General features: G+C 39.3%; 1 protein-coding gene and 1 pseudogene across 1 annotated transcript; both read right to left on the bottom strand.

Moving 5' to 3' along the window:
- Positions 1 to 6934: 6934 nt before the first annotated feature.
- LOC121024624 (biliverdin reductase A-like) lies at positions 6935 to 11636 on the bottom strand. The gene is made up of 4 exons (XM_040466829.1): positions 11518 to 11636; positions 10953 to 11074; positions 8895 to 9014; positions 6935 to 7172 (listed from the first exon to the last, which is right to left on the bottom strand). The coding sequence occupies exons 1-4, from the start codon at positions 11533 to 11535 to the stop codon at positions 6983 to 6985; spliced, it is 450 nt and encodes a 149-aa protein (XP_040322763.1). The 5' UTR covers positions 11536 to 11636; the 3' UTR covers positions 6935 to 6982.
- A 7487-nt stretch (positions 11637 to 19123) lies between these two features.
- Positions 19124 to 19766, bottom strand: LOC121024626 (homocysteine-responsive endoplasmic reticulum-resident ubiquitin-like domain member 2 protein; annotated as a pseudogene).
- Between the last annotated feature and the right edge of the window lie 45 nt (positions 19767 to 19811).

Below are 19811 nucleotides of genomic sequence, written 5' to 3'. Positions count from 1 at the left end.
TTTGGTATGCTGCATTTTCACTTTCATTTTCTCAAGATATTTCTAATCACTCTTGTGATTTTTCCCTTCACCCATTGGCTAACTAACAGTATACTGTTTAATTTTCATGTATTTGTGGATTTTCCAGTTTTTCTTCTGCTGTTGATTTCTAGTTTCATTCCATTGTTCTGAAAAGACACTTAGCATGATTTCAATCTTTTTAAATTTGTTAAGACTTATTGTGGCCTACATATAGTCTGTCCTGGAGAACAATCTATGTGTGCTTGAGAAGAATGTGTATTCTGCTATTATTGGATGAAGTATTCTCTATATGTCTGTTCATTTGGTGTTGTCCAAGTCCTCTGTTTCATATATTGACCTTCTGGCTGGTTTTCCTATCCATCACTCAAAGTGGAGTACTGAAGTCTCCTACTATTATTGTGTCCCTTCAACAATGTTTGCTTCATACATTTGGGAGCTCTAATGTTAGGTGAACTGACCCTTTTATCATTATATAATGTCCTTCTTCATCTCTTATGACACTTTTTGATTTAAAGCCTATTTTGTTTGATAAATTTATGTCTTCTTGCTCTTTTGGTTACTATTTACATGGAATATCTTTTTCCATCCTTTTAGTGCATATGTGTCTTCAGATCTGAAGTCTCTTGTAGACAGTAGACAGTTGGACCTTGTTTTTGTTTTGTTTTAATCCACTGAGCCAATCTAAGTCTTTTGATTAAGGAGTTTAACCATTTACATTTGAAGTAATCACTGACAGAAAAAAAAACTTCTGCCATTTTGTTAACTGTTGTCTACAAATTCTTGCAGTATTTTGTCCTTCTTTTCCTCTCTTACTGCCTTCTTTTGTGTTTTGTTGATTTTTTTTTTTTTTTTTTTTGGTGACATGTTTTGATTCCTTTCTCATTTCCTTTTGCACATCTCATGTGGTTACTGTGGGAATTAAATAAAGCTTCTAATTATAGTAATCTAACTTAAACTAATAAAAACTTCAACTGCATACAAAAACTTTATTCCTTTACATTTCCAACCTCCCACTTTATTTTACTCATATCACAAATTATATCTATTTATATTGTATATCCATTAACATAGATTTATAGTTATTTCTTATGCTCTGTCTTTCCAATTTCATACTAGAATTAAAAATGATTGGGGTGCCTGGGTAGCTGAGTCAGTTAAATGTCCAACTTCGGCCCAGGTCATAATCTCATGGTCCATGAGTTTGAGCCGCACACAGGCTCTGTGCGGACTGCTCACAGTCTGGAACCTGCTTCGGATTCTGTGTCTCCCTGTCTCTCTGGCCCCCCCCCCCCCCCCCCCGCTCATGCTCTTGCTCTCTCTCTCAAAAATAAACATTAAAAAAATTGTTTGATGATTTATGAACCAACAAAATACTACAGGATTCTATATTTCTTTTTATGTTTCCCTTTACCAGAGTACTTTTTACTTTCATATGATTAATTGCTGTTTAAAATCCTTTTGCTTCAGTTTAAATGACTCCCTTTAGCATTTTTTGTAGAATAAGTCTAGTAGTGATTAATTCCCTCAGTTGCTGTTTTTTCCAGGAAAGTCTTAATTTCACCTTCATTTCTGAAGCACAGTCTTGATGAATATAGTATTCTTGGTTGGCAGTTGTATTTCTTCCAATAAACTGAATATATCATCCAACTCCCTCTGGCCTACAAGGTTGCTGAGAATTCTGCTGATAAGCTTATTAAGAGCTCCTTGAGAAGTCACTTTTCTCTTGCCTTTTTCAAGATTCTGCCTTTATGGTCTTTACAGTGTGATTATGTGTCTTGGTGTGGATCTCTGGAATTACTCTAGTTGGAGTTCATTAAGTGTCTTCAATTTGTATTCCATCTCCTTCCTCAAATTTGGGAAGTGTTCAGCCATGATTATTCCAAATAAGCTCACTGCTCCCTTCTGGGACTTGTATAATACATATATTGATCTGTTTGATGGTGTACCATAAATCCCTTAAGCTTTCTTCACTTTTCTTCATTCTTTTTCTTTTTGCCCCTTTGACTCAAATTTCAAATGACCCATCTTCAAATGTACCAATTCTTTCACTTGATCAAGTTTGCTGTTGAACCCTTGCACATTTTTCAATTCAGTCGTTTTATTCTTCATCTCTAGAATTTTTTTTGTTTTTTATAGTTTACAGCTCTTTGTTGATATATTCATTTTGTTCATGCACTGTTTTCCTGATTTTATTCACTTGTCTGTGTCCTCTTTTAGCTATCTTTTAGAGTTACTTTGAATTCTTTATCAGATAATTCATAGGTCTCTATTTCTTTAGGATTAGTTTTTGGAGATTAATTTTGTTCCTTTAAGAGGCCAATTTTTCCTTGTTTCTTTTTATGCCTTGTGATCATTTGCTGAGATCTGAATATTTGGAAAAACAGCCACTTCTCCCAGTCTTTACAGACTGACTTTTTATAAGGAAAGACCTTCTCCAGACAGGCTAGCAATTCTCAAATCTTTCCTGGGGATGTATCTTCTCTGGGATTATGTGTATAATTTCCAAGTGAAAGAGGTTTGCCCCTGTTCTCAAAAACCTAATATCTTGCTCACCCTGGTTTCTTTATGCAGTACTGCAGTCTCTCTGTTGCTATAACAAATCATAGAGTTTGCCTTGTTCTTGGCAGCCTCTAATCTCGCATCTAAAGTACACTACTGCTTCCTTCAGCACCCCAAGTCAAGAGAGATAGAAACCAGTCTCTCAAGCAGCCCTTGCAAAACCAGAACACTAGATGCAGGTTCCACTCTTCTTTTTTCCCCCAAGGGAGAAGCTAAGACTTGGGAGTTTTGTCCTGATCACACCCTGTTGTGCCAGGGTGAAGCCGAGCAAATGCAATGAACCTTTTTACCGGCTTCAACGCAGCTCTTCTTGGCTTTGTGTATGCCTGGGTGACTACAACCACTTAAATTGTTTCTGGAATTCTCACAAAGGCAATATGGTCTATATATATTGCTCTTAAGTCAGTGTCTCCACGGCAGAATGAGGTCCTAGTGCTTCCTATTCCACCATCTTGCTGACATTACTCCCAAATTATCCTTAACTTTTGCCATACAAAATGATATTGCATTTAGGTATTCCAAGTTGAATAAAATTATTACTTCCCTGGGCTACAATGTAAATGTTATAGTTACATTTTCAACTCATTTTCAGCAGATTAATGTCACCTAGTTGTGAACATATGGCAATGTGGGCTCCTCAAAAGCAAGGGTCATCTTTTTATTTATTATCTCTATTGTTAATAAGTACGGTATCTCATACATAATAACTATTGTGTAAAAACTGCTTAATGAACGCTCTGAGTTATAAATACTTGCCTAGAGGAAAAAATGTCAGTTTCATTGCTAAGAACCTTTTTCTTTTTAAAAGCCATTAATGATCTAAACATATCCACCCAGATTGTGCTTGCTAATGGAGATAATACCAAGGCTCTAATAGAACACTTATCCTTAGTTTTTAAAAAACTAAGCTTATTATTTTTAATTAACTAAAGTCCATATTTTGTTCAGATTTCCTTAGTTTACACCTAATGTGCTTTTTCTGTTTCCAGATACCACATCACATTTAGTTATCATATCTCCTTAGGCTCCTCTTGGGTTAGAAAGTTTCTTAAACTTCCTTTGTTTTTTAATGACTTTGACAGTTCTGAAGAGTATTGGCCAGGAATTCTGTAGAATGCCCCTCAACTGGGATTTTTCTGATGTTATTCTCATGATCACACTGGGGTTATGGTTAGGGGAGGAAAACTACAGAGGTAATGAACCATTCTCAGCATATCATATCAAGAATATGTCCTATTATCATAACTTAACCACTGTTGATGTTACTTTTGATCAACTAGCTAAGGTAGTGTTTGGTTTCTCTAGTGTAAAGTGTACTCTTTTCCCCTCCTTTCTATATTTACACTTTGGGAGGAAGTCACTATGTGCAGGATATTACCTTTCTGAGAAAATTTAGCCTGTTATTTTGTAGCATGTTCCACATTCTAGTTTGCTTGATTTTTTACAGTGCCATTTAATTTGCTCCTTTATCCTTGCATGTCCTGTAAGTCTCAATTATATGATTGACACTGTGTACATCACATCAGATGGTATGTATCATCAGACTGACCCATATCGGCAATCATTCAGTTAGGATGAAAACAACAGAGCTCTTCATTGTAAAGGCACTTTTTTTTTTTTTTTCTTTCCTTTGCACTTAGCAAGAAATCTATGGTGTATGCTTTGGTGTCTTGTTCTTTGTCCATGGATATCTGTGCTATAAGAAAATAATATACAAAGGTGATGGCCTCAAAGCTCCTCTTACTCACAGCAGTAATTCTCTATCTCCTCATTCAAACACCTCCCGAAGGTCTACTCAGTTCTAGGCACTGCTTAGCTGCTGTGGCGATGGGCTCTGTCCTTCAGCAGCACATCCCAGTGCTACAGAGTGCTACAAGAGTTTCAATAAAGTCTGACCAGTCTACACTGGTGATAAGCATAAGGTGCTTTCTTTGGTGATTTTCATGCAATTGTTCATGATACTTTGCTCATATATTAAAGCTTTTCAATAGCAAATGTTGAAACAAAGAGTTTTGTTTTGTTTTGTTTTGTTTTGATATTTCATGGTACTTTATTATTTTTTTTTATTTATATATGAAATTTATTGTCAAATTGGTTTCCATACAACACCCAGTGCTCATCCCAAAAGGTGCCCTCCTCAATACCCATCACCCACCCTCTCCTCCCTCCCACCCCCCATCAACCTTTAGTTTGTTCTCAGTTCTCAACAGTCTCTTATGCTTTGGCTCTCTCCCACTCTAACCTCTTTTTTTTTTTTTTTTCCCTTCCCCTCCCCCATGGGTTCCTGTTAAGTTTCTCAGGATCCACATAAGAGTGAAACCATATGGTATCTGTCTTTCTCTGTATGGCTTATTTCACTTAGCATCACACTCTCCAGTTCCATCCACGTTGCTACAAAAGGCCATATTTCATTTTTTCTCATTGCCACGTAGTATTCCATAGTGTATATAAACCACAATTTCTTTATCCATTCATCAGTTGATGGACATTTAGGCTCTTTCCATAATTTGGCTATTGTTGAGAGTGCTGCTATGAACATTGGGGTACAAGTGCCCCTATGCATCAGTACTCCTGTGTCCCTGAAACAAAGAGTTTTTAATTTCAACTTCATGTAACTAGGTCCCTTAATCATTAAACATTATAGTTAATTCCTGTTGCCTCCATAGAGGGACTTGTGCAGGTAATGTAAAAACAAAAATCTCTGGAAGGCAGTATGGCTTAGAGGAATGAATGTAGACTTCAGAGCTGGAAAGGACTGAATTCAAATCTCTATCTTCCAATATAGTCCTGTTACTAGCTTTGTGATCTGGCACAAATTACTGAACTTCTCTGAGCCATGGATTCCTATACATAAGCTCCTATGCATAAGAGAAAATACCTACCTCCAAGGGTTTCTAGAATTAAACAAAATAATATATGAAGCACGTAGTAGAGGTCCCAAGTTCCTAACATGTAGGAGATATTTGATAAATACTCCTCTTGAGAAACAACACAAACTACAAAAGTATGCACATAATTGCAAATGACATATCAGATAAAGGGTTAGTATCCAAAATCTGTAAGAACTTATCAAACTCAACACCCAAAAAGTGAATAATCCAGTGAAGAAATGGACAAAAGACATGAATAGACACTTCTCCAAAGAAGACATCCAGATGGCTAAGAGACACATGAAAAGATGCTCAACATCACTCATCATCAGGGAAATACAAATCAAAACCACAATGAGATACCACCTCACACCTGTCAGAATGGCTAAAATTAACAACTCAGGCAACGACAGAGTTGGCAAGGATGCAGAGAAAAGAGGATCTCTTTTGTACTGCTGGTGGGAATGCAAACTGGTGCAGCCACTCTGGAAAACAGTATGGAGGTTCCTCAAAAAATTAAAAATAGAAGTACCCTACACTCAGCAATTGCACTACTAGGTATTTATCCCAGGGATACAGGTGTACTATTTCGAAGGGACACATGCACCCCAATGTTTATAGCAGCACTAGCAAAAAGAATGAAATCTTGCCATTTGCAAGTACACAGATGGAACTGGAAGGTATTATGCTAAACGAAATTAGTCAGAGAAAGACAAATATCATATGACTTCACTCATATGAGGACTTTACGATACAAAACAGATGAACATAAGGAAAGGGAAGCAAAAAGAATATAAAAACAGGGAGGGGGACAAACATAAGAGACTCTTAAATATAGAGAATAAACAGAGGGTTGCTAGAGGGGTTGTGGGAGGGGGGATGGGCTAAATGGGTAAGGGGCATTAAGGAGTCTACTCCTGAAATCATTGTTGCACTATATGCTAACTTAGATGTAAATTAAACAATAAATTAATTAATTAAAAAATTAAAAAAATAGGGACACCTGGGTAGCTCAGTCGGTTAAGCGTCTGACTTCGGCTCAGATCATGACCTCACCGCTCACGGGTTCAAGCCCCACCTCAGGCTCTGTGCTGACAGCTTGGAGCCTGGAGCCTGCTTCGAATTCTAGGTCCCCCTCTCTCTCTCTGCCCCTCCCAAAATCACACTCTGTCTCTTTCTCTCTCTCTCTCAAAAATAAATAAGCATTAAAAAAAATTTTTTTGAATAAAAAATTTAAAAAAGTATGCATATAAGACTTGGGTATGCATTACTCTGACTTGGGCATTTTTCTACTAGCAATGTTTCCTATGAATAACACCAAAATAATATCATGGCACTGGCACAGGGCAAAGCTAATTCATGCTTTTCATTAGAGTAAAAGACTCTGATAAGTCTCTAACAAAAATGTGCAAATTCCCACGCATCCCTCTGCCCTGCTGGCCCTCCACACGTGCTCCTTATGCGTGCCTACAATTTTGGGGATGAGTAGGGGGTTGGGAGCCCACAGGACCAGTAACATATCTGACATAGGGTTAAGTTTTAAAGGCATAAAGATGGTACCAAAGACATCTTACAGGCAGAAACTCTAAAAGAGAGTCTGTGCTCCAGACAGAACATACGTCACCTTTCTGCTCAGCGAGCTTCCACAGGTCCTGAGCGGCTTCCCAAGACAGTGTCATTGGATATTCCACAAGGACATGCTTACCAGCATTAAGGAACTGCCTTTGGAAAAAAGAGAGAGAAAATATATTCAAGTAAGCTTCACTAAAATGCCCTGCATAACAGAGAATGGAATGTTATAAATACACATAAATCTCCAAGTTATGTAGGACTACAGATGAGAATCAGTGAGAATTGGGGCCAGAGGATAAGGAGGACGAATTGTACTTCCTATTATTTTCTAATGTGCTAGAGGACAATGACTTTCCAGTTATGTGTTAATTTGAACATGCATCCATTCAACTACTCATGTATTCAACTAGGCACTATTTATCAGCTACTCTGGAGGAGAAATAAAAGACATTAATATGAAAATTGTCTATTACCACATGATAGCTATAAATAAAGACTACCAAACCCATGAACCCATGACAGCAGCTCTGCCTGAGGCAGTCTGAGAAGATTTCAGTAACTACATCTGAATTGGGTCTTGAAATAGGAGGCATTTTCCAGGTGCAACATGCAAGATGAGGGAATTTCACTTTGGGCAGCATATGCAGAGGTGTGGATATTTATGGGAAATTTGTCCATCTGGATAATAGTATGAATTTCGGCATGGCAGGGAAGTGGACTCAGGGATGAGAGGGAAACAAAATCATGAACGTAGCTGAGAGTCTGACTGTGAAGAACCCAGAATGCTACGCTCAGAAGTTTGGATTTTATTTTCTAGATACTCTTAAGGTACAAACATTTATAAGATGAAAATTACACAATTACCTTTTTAAGGAAATACATTCTGGTGCCAAAGTGGGTTAAAGGGAACCAAGGAAAGGTGTTTCTTTCCACACTAGACTTGGAGTGACAAGGAGGGAGCAGCTTACTCCTGGGGAATAGCACGGTGGCAGCTTCAATTTAATGTAAGGACCTAAGAGGGCAGTGAGATTCAGGGAGGCGACTGGTACTGCCTTGTTAGCCGCCAGATCCTGTGGGGCTCCTCCTTCCAGGGTCAGTACCACCCAATGCCTCAAGGGCTCTAAGCTTTGCATTTGAAGCTGGGGCAGAGGAACATGTCACCTCCCTTGCTCTATGATATCGATGCCACCACTACTTCTTTCCTCACCTCTTGGCAAAAATACTTCATATTAAAGGAACTCTTGGAGATATTTAACAATATTAAAAGCACAAGAAAGGATTACAACAATCTGCCAAGGCACAGAATAGATGCTGGCTCCACATCCTACCATGAGAAGAAACCAACACTATTCAAACTACTGTCAGTTTTTTACAAAGAAAACTCTTTTAATTCTTTGTTTCTATTGTTTTAAATTACAGTGTACTAAATAAATTTTAGTTTTACATAATGTTCATTTTCTTATATTTTTATAACCAATAGTAAGAGTTTTTAGGATTTTGACAATTTTTAAAGGTAATGGCCCCACTGTAATTTTTCCCTTTTTAAAATTTTTCTCTTTTTTTTTTTTTAACATTTATTCATCTTCAAGAGACAGAGTGCGAGTAGGGAAGGGGCAGAGAGAGAGGGAAACACAGAATCTGAAGCAGGCTCCAGGCTCTGAGCTGTCAGCGCAGAGCCTGACACGGGGCTCGAGCCCACCAACCATGAGATCATGACCTGAGCTGAAGTTGGACGCTTAACCAACTGAGCCATCCAGGTGCCCCTTTTCCCTTTGATTATTAAAAGTTCTTTGCAAGATTTCAGCTTTCCCAGTCATTTTTATACTCCTGCATTACTGTGCAAGGCAAAGAATACCTACATTGAAAACCCACCTGATATAGTCCTCATGGCTGGAGCTCTCACTGCAGATATAAGCAACCTCTACCTTTGGGCTGGAAAGAGCATTTTCCAAAGAAATCTGCTGGACTTCATCGATGTTCCCGAGCTCTCGTCTAGTTAAAATAACAGAAATGCAACTCAAAAGTACACAGAATATCAAATAAATAAATGAGCACATATATACATACATATATATATGTTATATTTATATTTATAATTTATATTTATATTTGTATTTATTTGTATTTATCCTTCTCTTCTCCTCCCAACAATGTCCTGATAATTAGCTTTTGGATATAAAGAAATTAATTTCCTCTGTCCCGTTTCCAGGACAGTTTCCAACATGGAGTGAGAAAAACAGCCTCAGGGATTAAGTCAAGAGATCTGGCACTGAGTGCCAACACTACTGCTAACAGCCTATATGACATGGCGGTCTTTGAATTATTCCATCTCTAAAATAAAAACAACTGATCTCCTTTTATCTCATGAGAAGTGGTCTCTATGATCACTGCCAGCTCCAAGCATTTGGCCAAACACTGACTATACCAGACTTCATTCACAGTCTAAAAGAGGAAGGAAGGCACACATGCAGAAATGTAGCAACATCACAACATTAATATGAGAAATGCTGTGTTGGGGGTATAGGTGGGTAATTCAAGGAAGGCAGGGAACATCCACTTTAAGGTTTCAGAGTAGGCTTCCAAGGGAGATGCTACAACACAGCGGGTAGGTCATGAAGAATGGGGAACAGTGTGAGAATGGCAGGACTGTAAAGCAGGCCATCTTCCCTCCTGACTTGGGTAGCTTAGGAGTTTCGACTGTATCAGTCACAGCAGCCAGCTGGCAGGGGACTGGGGCTTATGGGACAAAGAGAGGCCCTGCTTCAGCCTTGAGCCCAAGTGTTGTGTTCAACCTGGCTTCAGGCAGGGGTGCAATGGGAGTTACAGTGCTAATAATAATTTTGATCTCCCATTTGTGTGCAACTCCCTTAGAATCTTACTGAGAGGAGAAGACTGCCCAAGGGCAGATTCCTAGCACTTCTGGGTCTTTCTACTATCCCAAAACCCACTTCATATCCTTAAGGGAAAAGCCAGGTTTGAGACAGGTAAACTGGAGGAAAGTAGGTCCCATGAATTAAGATATGGAAAAAACATCTGCAGGGACCATCACAGGAGTTAAAACATGCTTTGTGCCACTATTTATTTGATTTCTCTAAAGCGCTAGAAAGCAGAGAGGTGTCTAAGTTGCATGCCACCCCCTCTCCTTAGCCAAGAAAGTGCCTACATCTTGTTCACTCATAAATTAATACTCCTAAATGATGTTATATGGTGTTAGTTCAGTGAATGGTGTGTATGAGGAAGTGGTAAGTGATGAAGGAAGGTGCTGAGCACCTTCCCTATGGGTCAGGGAAGAAGAAACATGCTGGGAAGTCTGGTTTTGATTGAGTTATAGGAGATAAACGAAACCTTAAAGAAAAGTAAGGCTCAAAAGTATCAAAGGAAAAGAACACATGTTGCTTAGATGAAGGGCTTTGGAATCAAAAAGACATGCATGCAAATCCAGGTCTTAGACTTTCCAGCTGTGTGTCCATAGTCAAATTATTTAACCCCTCTGTGGCTCAGTTTCTGTATCTGTAAAGTAGGGTTGATAATGGTATTTATGTCAAGTAGCTGAAAAGGCTTATAAAACCCAGGGCCACTACATAGATGGCCATCATAACTGACATAATGATTAACTGGTACACACCTAATGCCTTCTTTTAGCCAATCCACATGTGTTCACTGTGACCCTTCTGTAACTATTAGGCACCGCTCTCATCTTCTCTGCCTTTGTCTTCACAGTCCCATCAAGGCTGACTCGCCTTACACCCCAGCTGCAGGCCCAGCACTCCAGACCCCAAAGCCATCCAAACTTGATCCAGTTCTCTGGAATGACCCCAGAGCTGGCTTTCTCTCTCCTGGGTCTGGAGAGTCTCTATGTCCCAAGCCCTAATCCATTCTCACTGGTCTTCCCATGAATTAATTACAAGGCACAAGACAAATGCCAGCCACCTGGACACGAAGCCAATCAGGTTCAGGAACGCCGAGGAAGCATGTGGATTCCGCAAGTCCCTGATCCGCACTGAGCCAGCTCTGCCAACGCCAACCACCACCACTCCAAACTTTCTCTCAGGCTGAAAAACACGGGACCACGGTAGGATTTAAAAACAGTCCATGCATCTAGCAGAGAACAGCAAAACAAAGACCTGTGACCAGGACCAGTCAGAGTCCAGACAAGGAAGGAAAGGAGACAACCCAGAAGCAAAAGTTGCAGCATACAAGAGGCAAAAGGGACACTCCCTGAAATGAGAGCTCAGAGAGAAGTCAGCTCCACCCAAGATATATTTCTACAGGAGCTCAAGTGTATCATCCATGGAGAAGGCTCCTCACATCTGGTACTCCACTTTGCCACCTTTCCAAAGATAAGAGATTTTCCTCGTTAAGCTGTACCTCTGTACTCCCTGAATCCTTCCTCCAGTGGACATACAAATCTGATACAGCTGGGACTCATTCCAAGGCCACAGGTGCTTAGTGAGATGCTGGCACACAGAACACAGGGAAAACCATGAGCAGTCACCTTGTTCAGATTCCACATTGGCTGTCTGCATTCCAACCAACTTCACTCCCACGGTACTGTGGTAGCTTACCTATTACTCAGGTATACTGTTGGGTGCTGTATGCAAATAGTATCAGAATGAAAAAATCAAGTCAGTTCTTTAAAGGTATAGAGGCACTTAATATAATCCAAACTGATAAAAAATTATCTACACATCCCTTACACCCAGTTCTTCTTGGATGTCTCTGAGCATAGAAATGGGAACATCACCTAGGACTCACCTGTCACCGGAGATATCTGGTATCACCATTTCCCACTAATTCTGCCCCATCCTGTGTAAACTGCTCTAGTGTTGACCCAGGATTTCTTTTTCTCCACCTGATGCCACACTAAATCACCAACTGCTCTCACTCCTAATGTCACCCTTTCCATGTCTCATCGACAGGCTTGCCAGAGCAGTTGCTTAAGATAAAAACTAAGTCCCTCCCCTGATTAAAGCCTCCATTTTCCTGTTACTGACTGTGTCCTCCTAAAATTCATATGTTGAAATCCTAACCCCCAATATAACGGTATTAGGAAGTAGGGCCTTTGGGAGGTAATTAGGATTAGATGAGTGCATAAGGTAGGAGCCCTCATGAATGGGATTAGTGCCCTTATGAGTCACAGAAGACCTTGCTTCCTAGCCCTGCTCTCTGCCCAGGTGTCAGCAATCTGCAATCCAGAAGAGCACCCTTCCAGAACCCACCACACAGCCTGATCTTGGACTTCTAGCCCCCGAACTGTAAGAAATAGATTTCTGTTGTTTATAAGCCATCTGGTCTGTGGTACTTTCTCTGCTTTATCATAGCAGCCTAAACTGAGACACCAGCTAAAGAGAGAAAAACACCAAAGCCCAAGTTCTTTAAAAAAGAAAAGAATCCTGAATCATTATGCTGTACATCTGATATTAATGTATTATTATGTGTCAATTATATCTCAACAAAAAAAAATACTTTAACATAAAAAAAAAAAAAAAACCTTCTGCCCCTTGTTGTTCATGGAACAAAAACATGAAAAGTTTTTCATTCTCTACTCCAACCCCTCACCCAAGGTATATTTCCCTCACTCTCCATCTCCGTAATGCCACCACCATCTACTAGGTTGCTCAGGTCCTTAAACTTGGGAGTTATCCTGGCCTTTTTTCTCTGCCCCACATTCCATACCCAATTCACCCATAAATGGCCAAGATCCATCCATAAGCCTTCTATCTACTTCTGTCCATCTTCATTGCTACCCCCTAATCCAAGCTACCATCTCATCCTTTGGACTGTCCCCATAGCTTTTATAACTGCTTTACTTCTTGCCCTGTTCTATTCTTTTTTTTAATTTTTTTTTAAAATTTTTTTTCAACGTTTATTTATTTTTGGGACAGAGAGAGACAGAGCATGAACGAGGGAGGGGCAGAGAGAGAGGGAGACACAGAATCGGAAACAGGCTCCAGGCTCCAAGCTATCAGCTCAGAGCCTGACGCGGGGCTCGAACTCCCGGACCGCGAGATCGTGACCTGGCTGAAGTCGGACGCTTAACCGACTGCGCCACCCAGGCGCCCCTTTAATTTTTTTTTAATGTTTATTTATTTTTGAGACAGAGAGAGACAGAGCATGAATGGGGGAGGGGCAGAGAGAGAAAGAGACACAGAATCGGAAGCAGGCTCCAGGCTCTGAGCCATCAGCCCAGAGCCCGACGCGGGGCTCAAACTCACGGACTGTGAGATCGTGACCTGAGCTGAAGTTGGACGCTTAACCGACTGAGCCACCCAGGCGCCTCTGTTCTATTCTTCATATAGCAGCAAGAATCTTTAGACTAAATATAATCAGATGATGTTATCCCCTCCTTGTCCCCCAGCTTACAATTCTCCAGAGGCTATTATATGCAGAATAAAACCCAAACCATTTGTTGTGGTCTACAAAGGCCTTCATGACCTGTCCCCTGCCTCTCTCAGCTCATCACCTAGCACCCTCCCTCTTGTCATACTGGCTTTCTTCCTGCTCTTTTTTTTTTTTTTAACTTTTTTTTTTTTTAACGTTTATTTATTTTTGAGACAGAGACAGAGCATGAACGGGGGAGGGGCAGAGAGAGAGGGAGACACAGAATCTGAAACAGGCTCCAGGCTCTGAGCTGTCAGCACAGAGCCCGACACGGGGCTTGAACTCACGGACCGCGAGATCATGACCTGAGCCGAAGTCAGCCGCTTAACTGACTGAGCCACCCAGGCGCCCCACTTCCTGCTCTTTTAACATGTCATGGTCATCTGCACCTCAGGGCCTTTGCATATATGGTTTACTCCAAAAAGTGTGAGGCTCTGGGGATATATCTTAGACAAACCCTGCTCTTAAAGAAATTTCAAAGAAGGAAGAGAGCAAATAAATCAACACATGAATAAATGTCAAGAGATAGTGAGCATTACCAGGATAGATGAAGTAGGGTAAAAGGAATAGAAAGGAGAAGATGGGGTGGGGATGCAGGGAGGGGGGGTCTCAGTTTTGATAGGGTGGTAAGGGAAGGCCTCTCTGAGGAGGCAGCTTTGAACAAAGACCTGAATGAACTGAGGTGAGCCACACTTATCTGGGGGTATATGGGACAGAGGAAGGTATTCTTTCAAAGGCTTCAAGGGGGGCAGATGCCTGCAGGGCTTGGAAATAATGGATATAATCATAAAACATGAAACAATATAAGTCTTGTAATTAAATGTGAAAGTCTTACAAAGACTTCTTTACCAAACAATTGAGGTGTTCCAAACCTGGATCCGGTCTACTTCTCCTGGTCACCTCTCCCACTGTGTATTTTTAGACTTCTGACTTCCCAAACAAGTGAAAGTATGTAAAACTTTGTATGTTTGGTATCTTTTTAAAAAATGCTTACTTACTGGGTACCTGGGAAGCTCAATTGGTTAAGTGTCTGACTTCAGCTCAGGTCATGACCTTGCAGTCCGTGAGTTAAAGCCCCTTGTCGGGCTCTGTGCTGACAGCTCAGAGCCTGAGCCTGCTTCAGATTCTGTGTCTCCCTCTCTCTCTCTGCCCCTTCCCTGCTTGTGCTCTCTCTTTCTCTCCCATAAATAAATATTAAAAAAATTTTTTTAATGCTTGAGAGACAGAAATAGAGAGAGAATGCATGAGCGAGGGAGGGGCAGAGACAGAGAGGGAGAGAGAATCCCAGGTAGTTTCCATGCTGACAGTGTGGGGCCTAATGCAGGGCTCAATCTCACAAAAATCTCAAATCTCAAGTCTCTAGAGCTGAAATCAAGAGTTGGATGCTTAACCAACTGAGCCACCCAGGCACCACTGTTTGCTACCTTTAAGTCTTTGCAAATCCTTTGTCCCTTGAACTCCTCCCTACTCCCCACCAGGACACCTTCAAAACTTTCAAGACCCAAGGATCTTACGAAGCCCTTTTTGATGCTATCAGTTAGATTTTTTGTATCTAATAAAATTCACCCATTTTAGTGTACATTTCCATGAGTTTTGACCAACATACATATTACTACCACAAGTAAAGATATAGAATAATTCTATCAGCCTCCTCCATAATTACCTACGTCCTTTGTAAAAGTCAAATCCAACTCCCACTCCAGGCAACCATTGATTGGCTTACTGTGTCAACAGTTTTGCCTTTTCCAGAAAGTCATATAAATGAAGTCATACAGTATATAGTCTTTTGAGTCTGGCTTCAACTTAGAACAATGCATTTTTCATCTATGTTGTTACATGTTGCAGGAATTTCTTTCTTTTTATTACTAAGTAGTAGTAGTCCATTGTATACATATCCTGGTTTGTTTATCCATTTAGCAAAGGAAGAACATTTCTGACGCTCCAAGCTCGAATGAATTCATAATTCATTCTTTTATGAATAAAACCACTACAGTCAATCATGGACTAGTTTTTGTATAAACACAGTTCTTATTTAACTTGGGTAAATACCTAGGTATAAGAGTGCTGGGTCATATGTTAAGTCATATGTTTGTGAATTATGTTAAGTCATACATATGTTATGTCTGCTGGGTCACATGTTAAGTATGGGTTTAATTTTATGAGAAATTGTGAAACTATTTACTGAAGTGAACCTTGGCAAAGCTATATGTACTATTCTGCATTCTCACCACCAATGTCTGAGTTCTACGTTCTTACCAACACCTGGTACTATCAGGTTTTTCTCCTCTTCTTCATTTTAGCCAGTATAATTGGTATGTTGTGGTATCTCTGATTTCTACATATATTTCCATAATGACTAGTGATGTTGAGCATTGTTTAGTGTGCTTATTTGCCATCTGCCTATAGATGTCTGTATCTTCTTTGTTAAAGCATCTGTTAAAATCTTTTGCCACCTTCTGCTGGATTGTTATTGAGTTTTTAGAGTTCTTTATGTGTTTTTAATATATTCATTTTGTTCATTTATCAAATTTGTAATTTGCAAACGGCTTCCAGTCTGTAGCTTGTCTTTTCATTTTCCTAAGAATGGCTCTTGAGAGGCTAAAGTTAAAGTTCTTAATTTTGATGAAGTCCAACTTATCACAAAAATTTTAATATATCATTCTTCTGGCTAACCCAAGGGTACTAAGGTTTTCTCCTATGCTTTCTTTTAGCAGTTTTATAGTTAAGATTTACAGTTTTAGTTATGTTATAGTTTATATTCTGATTTGAATTTTTATATATGGTGTTAAGGTAGATATAAGGGCTCTTGATAGATAGAGATGCAGCCTCTAGAATGTGTATTCCACAGGCTCTATACCAACTGCCTACAATGAGGCAGAAGTATGCCAGGCTTGTATGTAAATATACCCAGACTTCACACCCAGCTCATGTGCCATCTCCTCTGGAGGCCAGCAAGGTTCTTTTTTTTTTTTTTTTCTTCCTCTTTGCATATGATATCCAATTGTTCCAACAAAAATTTATTGAGAAAAACTATTCTTTTTCCATTTAAATGCCTTTGCATTTTTGGGGGTGGATATTGTCTCAATTATTGTAGTTTTATAGTAAGTTTTAACCTTACTACAAAGTTAACTATAAACTTACTATAAACCTAACTATCAGTTACTGTCAACCTTCCAACTTTTTTTTCTTTTCAAAAATTCTAGTTTTCCTGGCTTTACATATAAATTTTAGGATGAGCTTGTCAATTTCTACCAAAAAGAAAAAAACTGCCAGGATTTTGAATGGATTACATTGAATATAGTTTGGGGGAGGGGGGGAAACAAATATCCTGGAATAATGAATCTTCAAATCCATGAACATGGTATATATCCCCATTTATTTAGGTCTTCTTTGACTTCTTTCATTCTATCATTTTCAGTGTATGAATCTTGCCATGTTTTGTTAAATTTATACCTAAGTATTTATGATTTTTAGTGCTAGTAAATAGTATGTTTTTTTAGTTTCCACTTCTCATTGTTTATTGCAAAGATATAATTGATTTTTATATGCCGATTTGGATCTTGTAATCCTGCTGAACTCATTACTTCTAGCAGCTTTTTTTGTAGATTCTGTCAGATTTTCTAGATAGACCATAAAGTCAGACATAAATAGAGATGGTTTCATTTTTTCCTTCCCAATCTGCAGTGCTTTATTTACTTTTCTTGCCTTATTGCACTGGGTGGGTCTTCCACTATGATTTTGACTAGGATTAGTGACAGTAGACATTCTTGCCTACTTTCTAATCCAAGGGGAAAAACTTTGGGTCTTTTACCATGAAAACTTAAGTTAGCTGTAGATTTTTTTTGTAGATACCCTTTATCATGATGTGAATATTTCCTTCTATTCATATTTTTGCTGTTTTTTTAAAACTATAAATGGTTTTTATGGTTTTTTAAACTAAAAACAGTTTAATCAAATTCCTTTTCTGATCTATTGAGATGATCATATAATTTTTTTTCTTCTTAAAGTCTATTGATCTGATGATGCCTTTCATTCCTAGGACAAACATCACTTGGCCACCATGTATTATCCTTTTTATTTATTGATGATTCTATTCACTAAAATCTTATTAAGAGTGTTTGCATTTATGCTCATGAGAGTTACTGGTCCGTAATTTTCTTGTAATGTAAAATGATTTCTAGGATAATTGATTTTATAAAAGTATTATCTTTTATATTGCCTTTATAAAATATTTTATACCACTGTTGATTCCACTGAAGAGCTATCTTTTCTTTAAGGTACTAACTCCAATAGATGATACATGCTCTTAAAATAGGTGTCCCTTACCCAATAAAATTAAGATCACTGCTAAGTTTCTTGGTTTATGGCTAGACAAGAAGCTAGTAGCACATTTAAACTCAGTAACATTCTTCATTAATAACCGTGAGATCATCCATTTAAAACTTTCAGAATAATTCATAGAAAGTATATTAAATTACACACTGAATGGTACACACACTGAACTACTAACCATAGATATTTATACACAAAGCAGCTCTTTTAAGAAATAAGACTCGGGGAGCCTGGGTGGCTCAGTCAGTTAAGCATCCGACTTCGGCTCAGGTCGTGATCTCGCGGTCTGTGAGTTCGAGCCCCGCGTCGGGCTCTGTGCTGACCGCTCAGAGCCTGGAGCCTGTTTCAGATTCTGTGTCTCCCTCTCTCTCTGACCCTCCCCCGTTCATGCTCTGTCTCTCTCTGTCTCAAAAATAAATAAATGTTAAAAAAAAAAAAAGAAATAAGACTCATAGGGGCACCTGGGTCGTTCAGTTGGTTAAGCATCCAGCTCTTGGTTTCGGTTCATGTCATGATCTCATGCTTCAGGAGTTCACGCCTCCATTGGGCTCTGTACTGACACTGCAGAGCCTGCTTGGGATTCTCTCTCACTCTCTTTCTCTCTCTCTCTCTCTGCACCTCCCCTCCTCGTGCTGTCTCTCTCTCAAAAATACATAAGTAAACTTAAAACAAAAAATAAGATTCATAAATATGTCTTGGTATAATATATATAATTGAGATGAATAAAGTTTGGAAGATCAATGTTGTTACACTATGTTCTGTTAGCATCTTTAAAAGTCACACAATTAGCAATCCATTTGTGTTTATGGTATTCATATATATAGGCTTACATTTTAAAAAAAAAACCTCTGTACATAATAAAAAGGTTATATATTTAATTATATATAACATGTATGTGTGTTTACACACACACACACACACACACACACACACACACATATACTACACTATTATTTAAAACACTTTCCTAAAGTCAAACCCTCCTCTTCAGCTGCAATAACTTTTCATGCTTAACTGCTGACATCTGGTAGCCCCTCTGGTATTAGGTACAGAACGCAGTGATAAAAGACCAAGCAAAAGCCATTAACCGAGGTCCTTTTTTTTTTTTTTTAACATTTATTTATTATTGAGAGACAGAGAGACACAGAGAGTGAGCAAGGGAGGGGAAGAAAGGGGGAGACACAGAATCCAAAGTAGGCTCCAGGCTCTGAGCTGCCAGCACAGAGCCCGGGGCTCAAACTCACAAACTGCGAGAGCATGACCTGAGCCCATGTCAGTCAGTTAACCAACTGAGCCACACAGGCGGCCCTCGAGGTCTTTAAATTGATGGTCATCTTCATCTGCACCTTCACAGCCCTCACCATTAAGCCCATCATCCATCTACTTTTTCATGTTTGTTTCCCATCACTGTTAACTGTGACAATGTTACAGGGAGCCTGTTGCTGACCTCTTTCTTGCCTAACAGAAAATTTGCTGTACATAAACTAGTAACATGACTTCCGTTGCCATGATAAACTGAAAAAACGAAGAAAAGAAATATACTGTGCTGAAGGGAACTGCAGCTTGTGAAAACATGTACCTCCAATCTAGCCAGTGTCAACTGACATTTTCATTTAGCACTGACCCTCCCTGTGCATTCATTTGAACATCCTCCTTTGCATCCATTTTCTTTAACCACTAGATTTGGAGCTGGTGAGATTACTCCCCAGGAACATGTGCCAAATGTAGAGGCTGTGAAGCAGTAGGCTGAGCTGGGTTGGCATTTGATGTGGCCTGAGCTGAAACTACTGTTTGATATTGCACATAATACTAATGAGCATACGTATTTGTCATCATAACACTTGCAGCGGGGCTAAAAGCAGGATACACTGGGAATCTAGGTGGAATAGTTTGCCCGAGAAACTAGCTATCTCCATTTCTTTACATTACATGTGGGAACTGGTAACTCTGTATAGGGTCCATTTGTGCTTGTAGAAGCGTGCACTGTCTCAATCCTTCTGAAGTACTGGAAGCTCTAAACAAGGTTTCTTTCTTTCTTTCTTTCTTTCTTTCTTTCTTTCTTTCTTTCTTTCTTTC

Source organism: Herpailurus yagouaroundi, unplaced genomic scaffold (genome assembly GCF_014898765.1).
Source record: "Herpailurus yagouaroundi ecotype Mexico unplaced genomic scaffold, PumYag 66474, whole genome shotgun sequence".
NCBI classification, from domain to species: domain Eukaryota; kingdom Metazoa; phylum Chordata; class Mammalia; order Carnivora; family Felidae; genus Herpailurus; species Herpailurus yagouaroundi.
Note: the sequence above shows the minus strand (reverse complement) of the source record. Positions and strands in the feature narration are given on the sequence as shown.